This window comes from Vanessa cardui, chromosome 5 (assembly GCF_905220365.1).
Source record: "Vanessa cardui chromosome 5, ilVanCard2.1, whole genome shotgun sequence".
Classification (NCBI taxonomy): domain Eukaryota; kingdom Metazoa; phylum Arthropoda; class Insecta; order Lepidoptera; family Nymphalidae; genus Vanessa; species Vanessa cardui.
Genome location: NC_061127.1, coordinates 2,555,718 through 2,579,140, shown reverse-complemented (window position 1 = coordinate 2,579,140; position 23,423 = coordinate 2,555,718). Strand labels below are relative to the sequence as shown.

General features: G+C 31.7%; 2 protein-coding genes across 2 annotated transcripts in view; both read left to right on the top strand.

The window, feature by feature from the left end:
• The window catches only part of LOC124529659 (protein winged eye), a 112,043-nt gene that overhangs the window by 78,507 nt on the left and 10,113 nt on the right, over positions 1 to 23,423 (top strand). The window contains exons 5-8 of the mRNA XM_047103495.1: positions 1,020 to 1,191; positions 1,496 to 1,697; positions 2,398 to 2,499; positions 18,975 to 19,094. Coding sequence (XP_046959451.1) covers positions 1,020 to 1,191; positions 1,496 to 1,697; positions 2,398 to 2,499; positions 18,975 to 19,094 — 596 coding nt within the window. The remainder of the gene's footprint in view (positions 1 to 1,019; positions 1,192 to 1,495; positions 1,698 to 2,397; positions 2,500 to 18,974; positions 19,095 to 23,423) is intronic.
• On the top strand, positions 10,470 to 14,025 carry LOC124529660. Its single transcript, XM_047103496.1, has 2 exons — positions 10,470 to 10,718; positions 11,238 to 14,025. Exon 2 carries the CDS (start codon positions 11,249 to 11,251, stop codon positions 13,463 to 13,465), a length of 2,217 nt encoding a protein of 738 aa, XP_046959452.1. The 5' UTR covers positions 10,470 to 10,718; positions 11,238 to 11,248; the 3' UTR covers positions 13,466 to 14,025.

Here is a 23,423-nt window from a genome sequence, read left to right as displayed (position 1 = left end):
TTAAAGTGTTACGGGATTTTGATTCTAATAATTATAACATTTAAAAGATATACAGCCTAAAAAAGCGTATCACCGTAATTTGAATTCGATGCTGCCATCAACTTGAACGTCGATTGACAAAGTTTCTTACAGCATATGTTATAATGATAAATAAATTATGTATCTCTGTCTGTCTGTATAAATTATGTCTCTTGAATGCGATAGGAAGCCGCAACTCAATTATCACAATCTCAAATAACACGCATTATTTAAAGTGTAAATGATATCGCAAATGAATTCGAATACGATTCAAATAAAATAATCGATTACATATATACAAATATATTAATGAGAAGAAGTAATAACTTACACCCTCAAAACGTTGAATCGCTTTCTACTAAAATATATTTTCTTAATTTTATTTATTTCATGAATAGCAAAACGAAATCAAAGGCGACTTATATTAAGAACTCCAGCTTTGTTACGGTTATTAAATTTTAAAGGTTACGTTATATGCTTTTCTCTTATTTAATATATTTAAAGCGTGTTTTATTATAGTATTAAACGAGTATTTTTCGCTTATTATATATACAACAAACGAAAAAATAACAAACTTTTGCTATGTTGGTATTTTCACTAAACAGCCACTTAATATTCGCCTAATAAATTTAAAACGAACACACACAAAAACTGTGCGTTTTGCCCATCCTTTGTTTAATTCAATAATTTTATTTTTTTAATATAATTGTTAAATTATTACTGAAATCTTTGTTTGTTGAATCATATTTTTTATAATATGTAAGCAAATTATAATTTTATAAATATGTTTCTGTAATTTAATATTTAATTAAATTGTTAGTTTGTAAACATATATATGTACCAAAAACACTCAACATATTTAAGTATTTTTAAAATATCAGTTGTTTTTTTAAGCTTTTAATTAATAAAGTCAAAAAATTAAATAACTTAATTTTAAAAAAAAAAAAAACTTCTTAATTTTAGTAAATATAGGTATGTCACCGGCTATCCTAATTGTACAGGGAGTCCAGTAAAATGGAAGAGGCTAAGTTAGGAAAGTGCTTATCCGAATCGCTCTGCTGTCCTGACCAGCGACAATTACTCGAAGGTGTGGGTATGATGCAGCCCCTCACTATCAAGACGGAGCAAGCTAAGCGAACCTGCAACACTTGTCTTACGAATTCACCTAAAAAGGTTACAATTTCTTTATATACCTACTTCAAACGAAGTCATTGAAATTTTTTTTTTAACCATTCAAATATATCCGAACACGATACCATACGATTGAACTATCAGCGTTTTGATACTAAGGCGTAAGAGCTTATAGTAGTTTCAACATTATGTTTTCTTAACCGTTGATCGTCGCGCGTACTTTTTTTGCAAACATTCAACACCTTTCATATTAAAATTAATATGTACTACGATCCTTTGTACATAGTTGTTGGAGAAGTAACTTTTATATAAACCATTGTATTTTAACAATTAATTATGATTTTAGGTCATACACACAGACGGTGGTTGTAGTCGAACTAACCCAGTGACCTGGCTAGGCGTGGCCGGCCAGAACGTACAGGTCCAAGTAAAACGAGAACCACAACATGTCCATGTTTCCGAACTCGTCGCAGTCAAGCTGGAACAGGCCTCGCCTGGGAATAAGCCGGACCAACCTCCGCCTGCTATACCAGCTTCGTTGAACAATGGTAACTTCCTTTAGTTTATGTTACTCTAGTAGTTTGCAAGACTCAGCTGTTTGCAAAATTTTTCCTCATGCACTCGTATATAAAATATATAATTTGACCGTCTCATCAATTTTTCTTATATTATTATTTAGTTTCGTTCCTTTCGGTTAGTTGACAGAATTTATTTTTTTAATTTTTAAAAAAGTAATAGTTTTTTTATCATAATCAGATTTAATGACATACCTACAGTTTATAGTTTTGTAGACAAGTAATTTAATTAAGACGTATTTCAAAATATAAAATAACAATTTCATATTAATTATATTTCATTCAAAACTTCGTCAACAATATAGTAAAAATGTCGAGAATTTACAAACTTATATGTGATAAAATAAACGTGTTCACAATTTATGAACTCTTAGTAACGGCGAGCATGATGATGCAATGAATGATGACAAGTTATTTTACGTTGTTTTTTTATTCGTTTGGTTTTATTATTTATATTTATTTCTTATACATATAATATATAAAGTAATATATTATTTTAAATTATCTTATATGTGAAAGGATTATGTGCCGTTATTTTGTTTTGAATATTTATTCCTAAATTATTGATATTTTAAAATTTTATTTATGATGAGGATAAGTTTTTTATTTTATTACTTTTCTTTTTTTTAGAATCTGTGAGTCTATTGTTCTACTATAATTATAATATTTCTAGGTTCTATACCCGTCGGGATAGCGGTTGCTCGCCAGAGAGTGGGCGACACAGGTCTCTTTGCCGCACTTTCGCAAAAGGACACCCAACGGCTACATGAACTTGGTAAGTTTAAAAATTAATAAATTTAAACCTATAAACACAAGAATAACCTAGATTAATATGAAACATTTTCTTATTTTTATTATTTTATCTTCAGTTGATATAATAAGAAATGAGTCGTTGAATAAGACTTTTTGTGACGGTTACCGGTTTCAAGTCAGACCTTTTGGTAGTTCAGTGGCCGACTTACTACGCTGTGCGCGCCGATAGTAGTTGCGTCACCAATGAAGTAATCACAATCTCTATGTCATTTATGTTAGCCTAGTACCACTATGTATTAACAACGGTACAATGATGAAAAAAAAAGGTGCGAAAAAATGTTTTATTATTTTTATTTACTTATAAAACGCTAAAAAAATATGTAAGCAATATTGACGCGTACAACTTACAATGGTTGTGTATTTTTGCATAAAATTGCGTTTAATATTTTTTTTACGCTCATTCATTATTTTATCGTCCGTTACAAGTTTGTTTATGTATATATATCCTAAGCCGGTTCTTGAATTACTGTAGTAAGAATTGTAAAGGTCACAACACGTTTTTATAAATCCAAAGACATATGCGCATTTTAAAACCAAGCAACCGTCGATGAGGTGAAATCGTAATCGTAATTCAAAGGCCTAGTTTAATTGATAGCGTCGGAGCGAAATCGCGCTATCGCGGCATCGCGCATTGCTTCGATCACGCCAACCCACCGATACTGGTGTGAAATACGACTCTGAATAATTTGACATTTAATTATATAGAGGCAATTTTTAGATCCAAATTCTTATCCAATTTATTATAATAAATAAATATTTTTTAAAATACAACTGGACTATATATATACATAATTATTTAAAGATTTGTAACTAACGCCATTTACCTATAAATGACTTTTACGGAGTTTTATGTTAAACAATGCTGTTTCTTCTTCCTTCGAATGTCAAATTAATAATGCCAGAAAGAGAGAGAACTGTGTTCAACTAAACACCTGTTAAACAATGTTTATAAATAAGGCAGTAATCTTTCGAATGGTAATTAATGAAGTGATTTTTATCTCGTACATCGGGTCTTAACGAAAGATTTAATTACAATTTTGTTACATTTTCGTCGAATAGCATTAAGGAGTGCATAAATGCTTATAGGTACTCAAGTGTATGTTTTAACCTAACCCACCTTTAGCATGTAAATTATACGAGCCATTAACATAGAATCAGCCGGGTGTTTCCATCACGGCTACATATAAATAAGTACATAATTGTGGTTTTCCTCAATGTTTCCCGCTGAACTCACAACGTAACATTTAATTTTGCATGTAAAAAGATCGTTAGTGTTATGTGCAATGGTCTTAAAAGATTTATGGATATAAAAATGAGTCTAAAACAATTATATGCCAAGCATGACTTCTTATGATCCAGTGGTGAATTATACTAATTAATGTGATCACGCGCTGAATTATTTATTAAATTATTGAATCAATACTTTTTTAATTTTCAATTTCCAACAGATAAAAGACCGTTTTACTTTTTTCAATAATTAAAAAGGAAAGTTATCAAGGCAATATTTATAGACTCGAGAAGGTGGCGTCAATTAATTATTTTTTTAATAAAATAAATGTATTGCGCAAGTTTTATTGCTGTCTTTACTCTGAGTTGACTCACACACACCTATGCATATTTTCACTCACACATCCTATAATTCACACTGATAATAATTAAACGTGGAGGGGCGGGCCATCGTGAGCGAATAATAAATAATACTAGAATTAATTAATTGATAGTGCAGAAAGTGTGATGTGTATTACGTATTTTTTTTTTTTTTTTCTAATTATTCACACAAAATCGTTCATGCATATTTTATTAAAATTAAAATTATAGGTATTAAGTTAGCATTTTTCCATAATTGAATATAATAAATTAATTACATATACAAAAACGTGTACATTAAGCTATATCCATTACATAAATCTCTTTGTCATTATTTTCACCTGTCAATCAATTAAAACGGGCGGTTTTTTATTATTGTAATAAGTATAGTTTTTAATGAAATTATAATTACGTTCGTAATGGTCGTCTGATATAGACTTAATTGCAGAAAATGAGTATCGGCTAGCTGACTGCGGGAGCGTAACACACGCAGTTTCACCTTTTATTAAGAATACCTACATATACTTATATTTTTAGCGAAATTGGGAAGCGTTATATTTTAATCTGTTTTTTTTTAAAATACCACATATATTATTATAAATTTTATTCAAAAATAATATATCTATTTGTGTTGCCAGTTAGTATTATAACAAATGTTAGTATTATGTTTTAAATATGTGTCCTATTAGTATGTTGACACTAAATGGAGTCTGAGTATGAAAGTATTTTAATTAAATGAGTAATTGTGACAATTATCCATTTACATCGCGTATAATCTTTTGAAAGATTATTTTGATTTAAATTATACAATCTAAAACTAATAAAGTTCTAGAGTCGTATAAACAAATCGTCTTTGTCATATAAAAGCCGCCTGTCTCATCGGCGTTCTCGCTCTTGCATTAACAGATAACATCGCGAAAGCGAGCGGATGTACAGCTATCTAGCTCGAATTTATTTATACGGCAAAAACGCACCGGCCCGACCAATTACATGCTAATCAGAGTTTTACAATTACTATAAATTGCGAGAGCGGTCGCTTTTATTGCTTCATGAATTTTCACGTCGCACAAAATACACATTTTTTTATATAAATTCTACGGAACACGGTCGAGCACGCAACTGTCATACGCATTGTACAAATTCGTCGTTAGGTCGTCTTTAATTAATGGCGTGAATGAGGAAACCAAAATGATTACACACTATTTGCATCACAACATATACATATTTGTGTTTGAAACTCTTTTCTTTTATTTACTAATAAAAGGTACCAGGTAGTCCATGTGACTAAAAAAATCAGTTTTATCAATTAAACAAACACAAGCTTCTATTTCCAATAACATAAGAAAAATTATTAATCTATCTATCGGCCTACAATATTTATCAAACCTTCGCGACCCCTTATTAGTTCGAATACAATAAACACGTAATTATTATTATGAAACTCTCTCATCCCCCTTCCTTTCAAAGCAATCTCTACCTAAACGAGAATAAAGTTGACTTTCAAGTACTAGGGAGACATGAATTAGAGGAGCATTCAGGTTTCTTAATTAAAGCGTGGCGCATGACCAACAATTGTTTATGGGAAAATAGTCATTATTCCTATGTCTGTAGTAGTTATTATTGCTTGGGGAGCGATTAACAAAAGCAAACAAAGTGACTCGAGTAGATAATAGCGCAGCGGCAAGTGGTCGACAACATTTGGGGTCTTATGACAGAAATATAAATTATATTTGATTTATTTGAAAACATTGTCGTGGATATTAATTGCTATAGACTGTGGACTATTAAACTTTCTGATTTTATTTAATGAACTAATGCACAAAGTATTTTCTCCAGTATTTTTCAATTTTGTCAGTTGTGCTTCGTCTTTTGCGACGTATGTGATTTTGGTGAACTACTTACCTATAAAACTTTTCTAAATGTTTATTTGGTTGCTATTTTTAGATTATTTAAAGGTTGTAAAAGATTCGTCTTAAAACCATTGTAATTTTAAAAAGAAATCATTATTACCATAATTTTTAACAAGCAGTTATTACAATTTATAAATTAATGTAATATATTTCAATAGAAAAAAAAGATTCGTAGGTTTTGTAGATTTGGAAGGGCCGTTGCATGCTGCAGCGTACAATATTTCTAATCACGTCCCGCCAATTCGGCTTCAGCCGCCCGTCACAACCATTAGGTGTAACTTCTCAAGGGTTGCCATCCGCACCGTAATATTAAATTATTTCTCATTAAATAATTGTCCAAACTCTTTTGGTAAATCCCCAACACAATATCTATAGCCTACAACAAATTTGTAACAACTTTGTCATTAATTTGACGCGATATCATTGGTCGAGATCTTAAATAATCTATCAAAGTCAACGGTCCATAGCTCAAAATACGAACTATAAGCAAATTGATTGTTACGTGTAAATCTAAGGTTCGTTTAATACATCATTCAAAAGTGTTTTCATCGATTGGAATAGAGTATACATATCATCCTTGATCGGAAGTTATCATAGTAGTTAAGAACAGAATAATGTTGTCTTAAATTTTCGCGATTACACATTGAAATAACCCTACCTACCCGTGACCACGAACACTGTAAAGTGCTCGAAACGTCGGGATGTTAAAAATAATTAATATACGCGATTCAAATCCGTTATACCTATTTTTTTTTCAAGAACAGAATAAGCTTGAAAATCAAACATTTAATGCCAATTAATTCACTCAACAAAATTTATATAGCTATAGCGCAATCTACTTATAATTGTATAACCTTTTGTATCTGTAAGGGAACGCTAAAAGACATTAAAGTGGAATGAACTAAAATTACTTAACAATAATTATGTATTTGAAGTCATTATCACATATATTATCATATTTTTCGAATAGTTTCCTGAAACACATTTACTTTTTGCGTTTTTGTTTACTTGTACTTAAGTAAGAATGGTTGGAGTTATACTATATAGGTATAGTTGAATTTGGTATATATCACATACCAAATTCATCATCATCATCATATCATCCATTTTAATTTTAATTTTAAAAATAATACATATAAGAGACGGGTCGAATGTAATGAAGCCGAATTCGAAATTCGACCGAATATCGGTTCTATTTTGCAATTTTTGGATAGCGACACTTCATGAAGTACAAGTAAACCTTAATTTTGAGTGTAATAAAAAATTAAATTATTCACGACTTATACAATATATTCGAGTCTTGAACCGAATTTCGGCCGAATGTCGAAGTTTGGTACAAACTACTAAAATTCGGTTAAACCAAATTTAAAACGAATTTCAGCCCATCCCTAATAATTACCCTTTTTTATTTATAAAAATGATTTTTTATTTATCAAAAAACACTTTATTATTATTATTATATAAACGTTTTTCAACCCTGATTAAAAATATTTAAGATAGAAGACAAAATTCGCCCTCGTCGTCGACCCTTGCCGGACTTAGGGATCGCCTGCTACGCGTCGATGATTCCCTAGTACTTGTTCTAATGTTTCTTCTATTCCCCCTGAAACAAACAATGTACCGCGATTCGAAAAAATAATTAGATATTTTGTTAATAATATCTATCTATCTATCTACCTACACATAAACGGTAGACATAAATAGTTTCCTTACCGATGTTATGAAGAAGCCTCTCTTAATTTATGGTAAATTTTGAAATAGTTATAATGTATGTTCATGACTGTGAATGTCAAATGTTTTTTTACTACTTTATTGTTTTGTAAATTATACAACGGTTGTATAGATATGTTAAATCGGTAGTAGACAACTCTAACTACAAATAACATCATTTAAGAAGTTTTAACCTTTCAAAAGGCTATTCTCAAAAATCCTTGAAACTAAAATATATCAAAGTAAAAAATATAAAGATATCAATTTAATTTTACTTAACGGTGTATATAGAAAAAAAGCACCTTACCGTAAAAGCTTTTAACTTAAGAACAACGACGTAGCTTAATTTCTTACCCTCCTTTGATCAATGCTAGATGGAACAAGGATGGAGTTTTATCTAAATAATAAAATATAATCCAGTGATGGCATTCTTATTTTTAGATAAATTAACCGTTAAATTCCGCTTATGAAGCAAGAAAACTAAAGGATATTTTTCATTTTTGAAACATTTTCATAGTAATAAACAGATTCACGCTAGTAAACTAAATTAATTCTTATGTGACTGTTTACAAAGGCTAAGTTCTTTTAACGGAGTTTTATACAAGGGATGCATTCACTTACCCCATAAACGTGCAGAATGTTGTCAGCTATGTTGATCTCTGCACGCGTTACAATAATTCCTTATTTCCTTTTTCATAATTAGGCCGATATGAGTGAACAATATTTTTTTTTAAATAAAAATAAATAATATATACATAACTATAACTTAAACAAATGTTTAATTGTATTACAATAAATTGCGTATTCGTTTTGTTTTACGAATCACTTACTTTTTTTATTGAGGATTATATTTCTCAATTTTTGTTATTCGTTTGTCGATTGTTTTGACACTGCAAAAGAGCTATCCGGTCAATTTATGTATTAGGACTCCCTTCGGGATATTTTTAATAAACTAGGTATATTACGGTTGCTTCGTAATATGTTTACAACAATATTATGTATATATATGAGCTGGAATAAGGATTATTTTGACTTTGCCTACGGTTTGCTTTGTATTTTTTTGTATGAAATGTTATCGCGCGCGATATCCGTTCAAACACCCTCACTGCTATCTGATGTCCTGGTACTTTTTTCTTTAACCCTTCTTGCTTTTTTTAAAATAAAATAAACACTAGGACAAAAAAGCAAATCATACCCTATTCTTACCAGAATAAAGCTGAAAGTTGTTTGCGAATTAATGTTATGTACAAATTAAGGCGTTATGTATTTGAGTTGTATAGATATAAAATACAGATTTCATTCATTACGAGACGACATATCACGAGAGCATTCCATTTATTCATAAGAGTATAAGAGTTATTTTAATAAAAATTCCAGTACATCATTTAGTAGATTATATTAATTTTATAGCAAATATCACTGAGTGAATCGATAGTGCCGACGTCGCATCGTTTCAATACCGCTAAATACCGGTCTGCACTCTGCAGGCGGCCGATACCGTCATTCTATTTACGCTACGCCTCGCTACGCTGACCACGCAACGCAACGTAGTTTCTATTCTAGGATAGGGACGCTATTTATCTGGCCTAGAATTCCCGTGAAAATAATAAAACTATATTTTACTCTCTCTCTCTTTACACAATAAATAAATAGCGATTTCAAAGTTTTGTAAAAAATAATGACGTATTGGATTATTTTTTTTTCGACATTAAGTATATAATTTTTGTACCGCATTTTTAAGCCTTCCTTCGTTTTATTTAAGTATAATTTATCACGGAAAACTTTGCTTGGTTGGTCGGAAAATCCTAGGGGATTGAATGTCATTCGGCGTCGGATAAACCCTTTTCTTCAGCGCGCGTGATACTAGGCTATCAGCGGCTACTAGGAGATACATCGAAACTCCGCGACGTAATAAGCAGCAAGTGCGAGCGAGACAGACTTACGCTTGGAATGCTGTTGATAGAATGGCACGTCGAAGTGAAGGTCAACTGATACTCTGCACAGTGTAATTAAAAGCAGAGAACCTATTTGTTTAAATAATTTTATTTCAAATTGTTATCATAGTATTTTAATTTTAGAAACGTTTTCAATGTTTTTATTTATATGTATCCAGAATAAAGAAATCCATACAAAAAGGAGGTGGAATTAATGAAGAATAAAAATTTATGTTGTAGTAAACTTAAATAAGTTATTTAATTTAAATTAGTATAATTATTGCATATAACAAACGCAAATTAAATATGTTTCTTTTAAATTTAATTTTTAAAAACAGCTGTCTCAAATTGTAAAGTTACTCTGTGCGTTTACGAGAAAAAACAGAGAGGGCGATTTGTAAGAAGGAGATAGACATACCAGCACGTGCTTCTGCTTCCTTTCATAATAATCTTTTTGCCTCCTCGCGCCGCTGCCGCTCCGATATCACATCTCATTGTGGGAATTTGTTTCGTGAGAAAAGTTTTTTGTTTATCACACAACAATATGCAAAAGAAGTTTAAGTTAATGACGGAACCAAATATTTCGTCCAAAATCGACTTGAATGATTCGCAAACAAAAAAAAAAATACAATTGTAATATTTCTTAAATGTTTAATTACGACATTATTGATATAAAATAATATTAACTAATAATAACCTATTTACTTAACGGAATTCCTATTTATTGGGTATAAATATAATTAGATTATTTTTATACTGAGAAATGAAATGACGGGAATTGGCTAAAATATAAGTAGGGTAAAACCACCTATTGTTGGCATTACACCAATTTATTGGCACGTTACAGTTATTTATCAATAATAAGGTTACCAGTACCCGAACTCTGTATTTTTTTTGTGCAATAAATAGTAGTTTTAAAGTGCTATACTACTGGCAACACAGAAGTTGCCCCTTTTTGAAGATGGCGCCGCGGTGAACACTTGTTTATCGTACTCGGACTTGAATGAAAAAAACTAACAAAAATTTGTGTTTTTGCTAAGGTAAGAAGTTAACTATTCTCAATAATGTTCGCGAATCTTTCAAGTTCTGTTTAAAGCTACTGTTTTATACGATTATTTAGAAGTTTAAGTAGCTTTTTTTAATAACGATTTTTATTGTTTAAACCGATTTTGTAAAGTTTTTGCTGTGCCAATATATGGTACAAATAATATGAGTAAAACCTTCTTATTGGCATTGTGCCAACATTAGGTAAATAAACAAAAAATATATTTAATGTCAAAATATACTTAATATTAATTATCTTACGATTCAGATTTCAAATAATTGCGTGTCATAAGTTAAAAACATTTTTTTCCAAATGTTGGCCCACTGCCAATGGCATAGAAAACCATTAATTGGCAGCAGTGTCAATAATTAGTATCAAAAAACATTAGTTTTTTGCTATTTTTTTATGCATGTTTAGTTCACAAGTTTGCTTATTAAATGTAAAGATTTACCAACCATAACAATTATTTTTTATAATTTATATTTTAATCCTTACATTTAGAAAATATTTTCAGTTGTCTTCAAAATGAAGCCACGTACAAAAGCCATAAGTAATGTAAAGAATAATAAGGTAAAGCGGAAGATGTATTCCGAAGAAAATTTGCAAAAAGCCCTGGTAGAAATTACTAAGGGAATGAGTAAAAAACTTGCTGCCCGAACCTTCCAAGTGCCGCGTTCGACTATACAGTTTAGATTAAAGAATCCAGAGCATGGCTGTAAACCAGGCCCACCCACAGTTTTAAATAACGATGAAGAAGCGGCTTTAGTCGAATGGATTAAAGTTAGTAGCCAAAAAGGCTTCCCAAAAAGAAAAGACGATTTAATCAAAAGTGTTTCGCAATTTCTACAAAAAACCAATCGGGCGTCCTCATTTAAAAATGGCGAGAAATGGTTTAAATTATTTTTAGCCAGACATCCTACCCTTGCTTTTCGTACGCCAGAAGCAGTTACAACTGCCAGTTCAACTGTGTCAGAAAATGATGTCAGGGGATGGTTTCGGCAAATTAACGACTACTTTATTGAAAATAATTTGCTTCACATTCTTTCTGAACCAGATCGAGTGTTAAATGGAGATGAAACAAATTTTGTGTTGTGCCCAAAAACAGGCCTCGTTTTGAGTTCGAAAGGAGAGAAAAATGTTTATGAAGTTAATCACGCCCAGGCTAAAACTTCGTTGACTGTAATGTTTACTTTTAGTGCAGCTGGAAAGCTTACTCCACCAATGGTAATTTTTCCAAATAAAAGATTACCTGCAGAAATAACTTCTAAAATTCCAGAAGATTGGGGCGTGGGTCTCAGTGAGAATGGATGGATGAATACCGATATTTTTTTTGATTATATCAAGAATGTCTTACATCCCCATCTGGTCAAAAATGGTACAAAATTTCCTGTAATACTTTTTGTAGACGGTCATAAGTCTCATTTAACATACAATGTAAGCGAACTGTGTTCATCTTTGCAGATAGTTCTAATTGCTTTATACCCAAATTGTACGAGGCTTTTACAACCTGCTGACGTTGCTGCATTTAAGCCTTTAAAAACAGAATGGCAAAAAAGTGTTTTAGAATGGCGTAGAACTAATCCATCTCAAGCACTAACTAAGAATCAATTTGTACCATTGCTTAAAGACACAATAGAAAAAAGTATAAAGCCGCAAACTATTATCAACGGGTTTAGAGCAACAGGGATTTGTCCGTGGGATGAAAATGCAGTAGATTACAGTAAATGCCTTGGAACAAAATGCATAAAAATGTCCAACTCTTCTGACATCACCCGAGAAAAAGACAAATTACTCTCAAAAGAAGATTTTGTTAAATTAGTAGGCAATAATAACATTGATTGCATAGAAAAAGGAGAGTTAACATCAGAAGAGTCAATTGTTTTAATTAAAAAAATCTGGAATTTCTTTAGTTCATCAGCAAATATATCTTCAAATCAACAGCAAAATCTAGATGTAGAACCAGAACTTATAAATAATGTTGAAGACTTTAATAATAATTTAGAGATCGAAAATATGCAAATATTTATAAACGATTGTCCAAATAGCATAGTTGAATCAGAAGAATCTAAGTTACACCCTATTTCAGAAGAAATTGTTTTTGAAAAATTAGTAGAGTCCTCAGATGAAGGCAACGTGTTATTTGAAGATTTATCACAGGAACATCATTTTGAATTAATAAACCACAGTGTTCAAATACATAATACTACTCCCGAAAATCAGAATTTAACAAGAGTTCAGTCAATACAAATTATTTCAGATCAGTGTAATCCATCTGTCACACCTTCAACAATACCCATGAAAAATCTTACTCCCGTAAAGTTAAATGACATTTTGATATTACCCAAAACACCGACAAGAAAAGGACGTAAGAACTCTATAAAAACTCCGTTTGTACTAACCTCTGAACAGTGGAAAGCACAAGAAAGTGAAAAAATCAGAATAAAAAAAGAAAAAGCAGAAGGGATCAAGAAAAGAAAAGAAGAAAGAGAACGAAAGAAATTAGAAAAAGAGAAACAACAGGTGCCAAAGAAACAAACCAAAACAAAAAAGAAACCTAAAGACGAAATATCTAAAATACTATTTTCTGAGAAATTCTATAAATTTGATACTGAAACCATTGTTGAAAATAAAGAAAATGATCAGGATTTAATTGATACAAACAGAATGCAAGGAAGTCGTCATAATAAAACATACACCACGGACGAAATAGAAAAAATATTGACTGAATTAGATGATGATTGACCTTGTACATAGTTACTTAAAATAGTGATCTCAAAATGTTGATTTATATAGATTTGTAAAAAAAAAATATAGGATAGTATAAAAAACGATCTCAGTTGTTATAATTGATATTTTTATAAATATTTATAATGTTCAGTTTTCATGTTTAAGTGGCTTTTGTTTTCATGTGTAATGAGAAAAAAGTTTCTAATATATGTTCTTTAATTAAAATGTTCATTGTAGTCATTTTATAATGTTTTTCATTACTATACCATTTTTATTTGTTTCTTACTGTCTTAATTAAGGAAAATAGAGGATATGTCAATAATGGGTTATGATCACTGCCAATGAAGGGATTTTCTGTGCCAATGACTGGTTTTTTACTCAACATAATTTAATTCCGAAAAATGTTAAATCATACCGCATAATCTAGAATAAAATCTATTGGAAAAGGTTTTCTAATACTTTTAAAAGAGTTTAAATCAAGTTTTTATGTTTAAATTTCTATATTGTGAAAACTATATAAGGTTTTCATGAGATAGTCCCTTAAAGTGCCAATAAATGGGTGTTTTACCCTAATACTTTTCTGTAATGTATTAAAAATTACTATTTGGTTCTTATGATGACTAAGCATACATGTGAGGAGATAGAAAGAAAGAGAGAGCAATATTTTTAATCCTTTCAATTAACTTAGATATATCTAAATAACAGAGACAGTAATAAATAATACCTATATGATATCCTGAATTATGGCACCGTGTTCATTCTAAATAAATAAATATATATTGAACAACATCACATACATTAACACTGATCCCAATGTAAGTAGCTAAAGCACTTGTGTTATGGAAATCAGAAGTAACGACTGTATCCACTCTCAAGAGATATTAAGCCGAACTGCGCAGGAGTTGTCATTGAGTGTAGTTAGGTATGTAGGTTATATAAATAATAGATATTATAGAGAAATATTTAACATAGAACCGAAGCTGTTTTTGTTAAGTTTTGTAAGCCCGACTTGATATTGAATATGAATCTACTGGTAGAGGGTTGAGGTAAATCAGTCAGTTAAAAATGACGATGCACAAATAGGTAATATCATTATATATGACTCAGACTTTTTTAAATAGATACTTACTTATATTGTCTCTAAAACCTTCTAGATTCTTCTTGAAACTCTCCACTATTCGGTTTATATAATATGATTCTTTTTTTTTATAAACTTAGGTAGAGGCGTAGCTACCGCCGTATCTACCGTAACAATTATACGGGGCCCCCGGGCTACGGGGGCCCCCAGCTCACGTAAACAAAAGACAGATGACAGACACATAATTATGATTATGACAGACAGATAGATAATTATGATGAATAAATATTTCTTTAAATTTTATGCAATTATTTTTATAAGAACTCTTTATCTTCGTAATTTTTTACGGGGAACCGTCAAGGCACGCTACGATTATAAACTTTGGTTATATCAATATGTCTTATGTTATTGTATTTATTTAACGGCTTTATATTACGTTACTTAATAGTAACTATGGATATAACAGATGGAACACTTAATAATAATTTTATACCAATAAATTACTTTTAACGATTAGCTAATGAATTTTTATGTTCTCCTGTGAACATAATTTTCACATAGCTTTGTATAGTACGAAACAACTTACGATGTAGGATCGGCAAAATTCAATAAAACCGATTTACACAACAAATAGAAAGAAATAGCTCCCTAACGCGCCATTTGAAGCTATTCTTCGCTATAGATTCTCACGTCAGTTCAACCCGAGAAAGCAAGTGCATGTAAATCAACGTGTCAAATTGACGAATATATTAGAGTCATATGATATTACAAGTTATTACGTTTGTATGAAGATCATATTCTCATAAGAAATAAATATTGATAATTTGGGATAGCGTACTTAATTCGGATGTGATCGGTTTTACGAATTTTGCCGATGTTACATCTAGGTTGTCTCGTACTATAACTATGGTGTTTGTATAGATCATCGCTAAGCTAATATAAACTCAGGAACTTCAAATACGATTGATCAATGCCATTAGAAAATCCTTTGATGGAGACGGCTTCTAATCCAATCAGAAATAGAATAAGGAGGCAGAATTACGTGTTCCATGGAATATGATCTATGGAATTTGATCTATGATCTGATGATAAAAAAGCGTGGAATTAATACCTGTTGACTTCCAGGCAGGATATATTAATTTAATAATTGTATTAACTTAAAAATTAACTAACATGACTGTATTTTTTTAAATGTTGAAAAAGAGTAACTACTGAGTTTCTTGCCGGTTCTTCTCGGTAGAATCTACTTTCCGAACCGGTGGTAGTTTCACTTAATTGTTAAATGACGATTCAAAAGTGCTTGTAAAAGCCCACTTGAATAAAGTATACTTTGATTTTGATTTTTTTGATCTGCTTTTTTATGCTATTGGTTTGCTTGCGGACGAGCATGTGGGCCACCTGATGGTAAGTGGTCACCACCGCCCATAGACAATGGCACTGTTAGAAATATTAATCATTCTTTACATCGCCAATGCGTCACTAACTTTGGGAGCTAAGATGGTATGTCCTTGTCCCTGTAGTTACACTGGCTCAGTCATCTTTCAAACCCAAACACAACAATACCATGTACTGTTATTTGGCTGTTGAATATCTGATGAGTGGGTGGTGGTTATGTTGGTAGATACCTACATAAGTATCTCCGTAAATCTATATCATAACTGAGGTTTCTGGGTAATCAATTAATCTATAGTGTCCTAGTTACAAATAATATATGTACTTAGTTATTTCGTACAATGCAACTATTTTTTTTTATTTTGTTTATTTTATAAGTCATACATCAAGTAATGGAGTCAACTTAAAAATAATAACAATATTATTTATTCTCTAGGTGTTACGTTAACAGTTTGGCTTGACGACCTCCGTGGTCGAGTGGTGTGTACACCGGTTTTCTTGGGTACGCCACTCCGAGGTCCTAGGTTCGATTCCCGGCTGAGTCGATGTAGATTATCATTAGTTTTCTCCGTTGCCTTGGGTCTGGGTGTTTGTGGTACCGTCATTACTCCTGATTTTCCATAACACAAGTGCTTTAGCTACTTACATTCATCAGAGTAGTGTATGTGATGTTGTTTCATATATATATACTTATATAGTTTTACTAGTTACCGAGCATTTTTATAATAGTCAGATCTAAGATGCAATGAGTCTATGGTAAATTTTATAAATCTTATGTTCAGCAGTGAAACTTGAACTTAATATTTGATGGAGCTCTCTCCATCAAATATTAACTCTTCTCTCTCTCACCCTTACCTTTAAGACATCGAGTTTCATTTAAGAAATCCACCTAGATTGTCCGTTGATTTACAATGCAACTTAGATGAATATAAATTAAACATTCACCTAGTTACATATGTAGATTACAAATCAAATTAAAAAAAAATAGATTAAATCGGTCTAGTCTCGTCTAGACGGCTTGTAATTGCACTCAGTTGAGCAATTATGTTTTTTGAAGTAAGATTTTAGCAATAAGATAATGAGTGAAACAGGTTAAAAGCGTGCTTACGCCCACGAAATGGTTCCGTAGTCTTACTAAATGCTTTATGAAGATTAGTTTAAGTACTTAGTTGTGAGTACTGTTTGGCCCACTGCTTTCCTGGTACTCAAGGTTTGGAATGGATGTCATCTCGTTTCATTGCGGATAACACTTGTGGCAAGATTTCGGCAGGTTTCCTCACGAAGATTTGCTTCAATGTGATCACGAGATATAAAGAACACGCGATCAGTTAAAATTTACAAATTCAAAATAAACTTTATTCAAGTAGGCTTTTTTTTACAAGCACTTTTGAATCGTCATTTTACAATTAAGTGAAGCTGCCATCGGTTCGGAAAGTAGATTCTACCGAGAAGAACCGACAAGAAACTCAGTAGTTACTCTTTTTCAACATTTAAATATTACAAAGTCATGTTAGTTAAAACACAATTATTTGTGTACCTAATATATCCTGCCTGGAATTCAACAAGTATGTATTAGGTACATGTTATAATTCATACTCGTGGATAGGAAGAAAGACTTAAAACGCCAAAATTGCATTATTAAAATGAGGTTTAAAGTTAAACTAATACACACCTCATTTTCCAAAATCATCTTTTGGGCGCATAAGCCTTTCTTTCTTTTAAGGGACGTTATGCTTAGTGAAAAATTTTTGAATTCAAGTACGTACCTATTTCAAAATATAATTTCAATTTATATTCTTGAACGGAACCCATTGAAACTATATAATTAAACAAGTGTGCTAAGAAGAGATTTTTAAACATGAAATTTATACTAAGTTATCTAACTTAATAATCTGGTTACGCATTTGGTTTTACTTGCAATTACCTTAGAGTCTAGATGACCCATTGGTTAGAACGCGTGCATCTTAACCTATGATTGCGAGTTCAAACCCAAGCAAGCACCGCTGATTCATATGCTTAATTTGTCTTTATAATTCATCTCGTGCTCAGCGGTGAAGGAAAACATCGTGAGGAAACCTGCATGTGACAAATTTCATAGAAATTCTACCACATGTGTATTCCACCAACCCACATTGGAACAGCGTGGTGGAATATGTTCCAAGCCTTCTCCTCAAAGGGAGAGGAGGCCTTTAGCCCAGCAGTGGGAATTTACAGGCTGTTGTTGTTTTTATTGTTATTACCTTAGCTTTTGTTTACCATATATACTTGCCTCGTGGTTATATGCTGCGAAAAGGTTCCTTAGAGGTAATTAGATCGTAAATTTTCGAGTTTGATTTTTCAATTCAAATCATTCGCAATTCTTAGGAAGCAATTCGGATTGCGTTCCCATTGACGTTTAAAGTTCACATGTGTTTGCGTAGACTTGTACTCTATAAGTGATGTCTTGTGCTCTTTGAGATAACCAGAGATGGTAAATGAAATCTCTTTAGATGATCATTATTATCTACCTACATATTAACTAGATATGTTTTTTTTTAATTTGCTTGTTATCTGCTCGCTCCAATTCTAAATATTTTTGATTTCAAATAGGTACATACTTTATATATCATTATTTTTGTATAGACAACATATATTAGCTCCGATCTGCTGATAATTTTTTCAAAAATCTCTTCACTATTTTGCCTTATTAATGTAACTTTACGAAGTTAATAGCAAAGGCTTAAGAAGTTTTCGGCTCGTCAATGGTACAGCGGACAATGTCTTGTTTTATAGCAGGTAGAATATCTGCATAAACGTTAGAAAGATAAATTACATAGGCTACCTATCGTACCTACGTACATATAACATACATAGGTATGTTCATAGGGTTGAATGGGATATATTTTTTTATAAATTTATAGAAAATTGACGCAATGATATACTTATTTTGTGTATAGTTGTTAATATGTTTTTACAAATATGAAGTATTCAATCGAATAAAATCATTTTAATAGTTACATTCAGCTTTACTATGCCCTTCGTTACAGATTAAACGTCATATTGTTGTCATTGCAGACGCAGCGCAGGCGGCCATGACGGTGGGCGTGGCTAACGTGCTCTGCGACGACCGCTCCGCCCCATTGGCGTGGCCTACGCCCGCTCCCGCACCCCCCGCACCGCTATGGCAGTACCCCGGTAAGACACCTCCCACGCATTCATGTTCGCCTGGTAACTACGCGCCAACTGCATTGCGAGAGCGCCGTTTTAGCGTTGCCAGCGCGCCACAACGTTGAATGCTACCTCCTGCGGTGTCATGCCGCTTTGGTAGCGGCATTGCAACTGAGTTCGACCGTTGCTTTTACCGGTTTTTCGGTATGTTTGTTTACGTCATTCATTCTCTGATACGGACGGACTCGATTTTAGTAATCGATTATTTTTCGTTCAGGATTGTCAGATTAAAGATATTTTAAAATGCCGTTACGAATAATTCAAAGATTAAATTAATTAAATTTCATATTGTAAGTATGTAAAGTAAGAATTTAAAATGAACATAATATCCATTGGAATCGTTAGTATAACCTGTTATAATAAATATATGAGAATATATATACGCAGTTTATTCCATCTAAAACCAAACAAACTCGCATAACCGCGTGTAATTTGACCGACAATAAATGATGTAATCAGCCTCCCACCACTTTCGGTCTAATTTGTTTTTTAAAGGTTTATTTTTTTTTTGCCGACACTCGATCCCGTTTATTACGGCCACCGGTTTCTTTCAACGATTCGTTTTATTTTAGATTCGTTTTGTTCCGTAATGAACTAGCGTGCGCCTGTGGTTATTTCGTGGACAAAGACCATTTTTTACTTATTCTCTTTTGCATAAATTATTGGTTTATCTATTTAAGAAATTTAATAATGGTTCTTTTTACTTTTGTTTTGTTGCTTTTTATTATTTTTTATGTCGTCTTTATATTAGAAAATTAAAAAATTTATATTGATATCGTTTTAATAATGTTCACACCTCAAATCAGAAGGCGAAAAATGATTACAAAGCTAAATTATATATACTATAAACTAAAGTGGTTTACATGGGATGAATGTCAAACGAATACTAGCCAGCCATTGTTTAAAAAATACAAAAAAAACTATGAATATTTCAATTAAAATAAATAATAAGTAGTAGGCACTTCTATATTTGATTATAAATAAAGTCAAAATTATTATCGTCACGGTTTACCCAATGTATTTATAAAGTAAAAATAATCAGTAAAAACATATTTTATTTAATTAAAAATTTAATTTAATTATGAAGGTATAAAGTAAATAAATCAGTTACAGTTTTAAGGTTAAAGTACCATAACATCATTAAATACCATAGCATTAATTAATGAAAATAATTTTTATTTATTTTGACATTCATGAGAAATATTTAATATTTATAGCTAAGTTCAATCAATAAAACGCATTATGTTATTTCATTTAACTGCTAATTTATAAAAAGTTAATCAATAAAAAGAAGTATTTTATAGGAAATCAACCGAGATAGTCAACATTTCAACCAAGTTTTTCTATTAACATAATCTACATGAAACACGATACAGTCATGACCTTATATTTTATTTACCGACAAAGGATAAGTAACTCGAAACCTATAAAATGTAACCTGTGGCCAACGTCTAGTTAAATATAAACCAACCGCACGACTGATTCCATCGCTCACCCGCTAAATCGCTTCCCACACGCCAAGCGGAACTCATGTCACTCCCAACCCATAAATTATCCATCATCCGAAAAAAAAACATGCAAAAAAAATCGTAAAAACTCATTTATCGATAACTCCACTCGACTCATGGACGGCCCTAAATCAGGGCACCGCCTTCTAAATTCCGCCTCTAAAACGTCTCAGCCAATGAGAAACGAGCTCGCTTCGTAAGGAGGGATCCGATCGGGGTCCGCCTTTCACGTTTTTAGTGTTGTGAATTAGTGCTTTTGTTTGTTGTTTTTTTTACTGGCGATTATAGTTAGTCTTAACAGTTTACGGTTACGAATTTGACACCTCACGCGATTAGTATCGGACCAGAAAAAAATTATGAAATATGATGAATTTGTATGAAGTTACAGTTAGATGGTAATTATGGGGAGGGGTCGATCGCTGCTTACTAATTATTATGATAAGTAACTATTTATTATCTATAACAATTTATATGATTGCTATAAATATAACAAAAAAAAATAGATAAAAATAAAGGTAACCTTATTAAAAATACCAAAAATTAGAATGTAAACTAACAAAAAGTAGTTAATTGCGTCATGCATTTAGATAGCTACGTTTCTCTAATTATTTTAACTTGTAAGCCTTTCGTAATTCGAAATGCATCAATCGGTAAAACCACGCTATCTACCTAGGTATGCTGTTATCCTTTTATGGTTTCGAAGACGATATGATTTTTAATTTAAGCTTTGATTTTATTAAAAAAAAACTGTAGGTACATATAAAATATTTACTAAATGAGACTCAAATTTTTAACGCATAGGTACAGTAACTAATTCGAAAATACGAAATCTACGTCGGAATCAATTGCACATATGACATACCTACCCTTTGTATAGATCAGTAATAGCATTGAAATCTATGTATGTAGGTATGTATGTATCAGTAACAGCATTGAAATGTATGTATGCCTTCTATCGTGTAAAAGCTTGGAAATTACATATATATCACCGGCAGTATTAATTACTTATATCCAATTAACGCACATATCATCTAATATATTGAAAGAAATATAAAGAGAAGGTTTAGCTAGTGTAGTTACATTAACATTAAATGCAAAAAATGTTATAGGTACATAGTTCACAGCGCATTGAGATAGGTACCTACCTACATTTTTTTTACTAGCGACCTGCCCCGTCTTCTCACGGGTGCAATGCCGATCCCTAATATACCACAGATTTTTTCCTGTTTCTGTACTATGTCATACATGTATCTATTATATACAAAAACCTTCCTCTTGAATAATTCTATCTATTTAAAAAACCGCTTCAAAATCCGTTGCGTAATTTTGAAGAGCTAAACATACATAGGTACAGACAGCGGTAAGCGACTTTGCGACTTTTATTCTTTCTTTCTTCTTCTTTTAATCGTTAAAAGTAAAAAAGTAAAGTAACAGCCTGTAAATTTCCCACTGCTGGGGTAAGGCCTCCTCTCCCATTAAGGAGAGGATTTGGAACATATTTCACCACTCTGTTCCAATGCGGGTTGGTGGAATGCACTTGTGGCAGAATTTCAATAAATTTAGACACATGAAGGTTTCCTCACGATGTTTTCCTTCACCGCTGACCACGAGATGAATTTTAAACACAAATTAAGCTCATATATATATAGTGTGTGCTTGCCTGAATTTGAACCCGCAATCATCGGTTTAGATGCACGCGTTCTAAAAACCGGGCCATCTCAGCCATGTAATGATTAAAGTAGAATTTTTAGAATTCTTTGAAGTCTCTATTATTATGTAACAAATTATTGATTATTCATTTTTGCCAATATATACTATATTTGCTGTTTGCATCAGTACAAAAGCATCACTTAGTTTTCCGAGTTGAAAGAAAACATCGTGAGGAAATCAGCATGTGTCTAATTTCAACGAAATTCTGCCACACGTGTATTGGAGTAGCGTGGTGGAATATGTTCCAATGCTTCTCAAGAGAGAAGAGGCCTTAGGTTAATTTATATCAGTAAAAGATTTTCTATAATTGGACTGTTATGCAATTATATTAACTAGTTATCTAAATATATATTTCTTACTTTGAAAGGTTTAAGTCGTCGGAAGTAGGAATCTAATTTAAGGGTCACGGTTGCCTTCCACTTAAATCCGGTACTGTCTGTTACCTATCAATAAATACCCAGTGCTAGTGTCAAAGGGCAATGGTGGATATCACCACATCATCTTACAGTCTAGCTCTATCAGAAAAAATAATGGAATTGGTGCATTTAGGTCCGAAAATCACAAACAAATTTTACGTACTTAAAATACTACAAAAGATATTACCTACCTATCTTACCTAGAATATCTAAATCTCATTAATACCTAGGCCTAAAACCGTATTGAGTGACCTAGGTACTTAAATGATTAAATTAAATGCCAGTGATGCTATCAAGATCAAATTACATCCTAAATATTATTACACATCTGATCCAAAAGTCTTGGCTCTTGAATTGATTTTTAGACATTCTACGGCTCTACGCACATTTTATACAAATATTATAAAAGGGAAATATAGTCTATCTCGGCAGTAACGAATTTGATTATTTTTTCTATGAAAAGCATTTTTGTATGCCCAACACCAACCAATCCCAAAACATCTGATCAAAAAGTCTGGGCTTCATTTGATTTAGAGAGTTTTAGACATGATTATTCTACGCATATAATTTATACTAATATTATAGATATATGCGAAAGTAAATAAACCGAATTTGATGAAATTTGGTATGAAAAAATTGTAACTTCTAGAAAAATATAGGCA

Bases quoted from the DNA above. Each gene is read 5' to 3' on its own strand.
- LOC124529660 (XM_047103496.1), top strand. From the start codon at position 11,249: ATGAAGCCACGTACAAAAGCCATAAGTAATGTAAAGAATAATAAGGTA.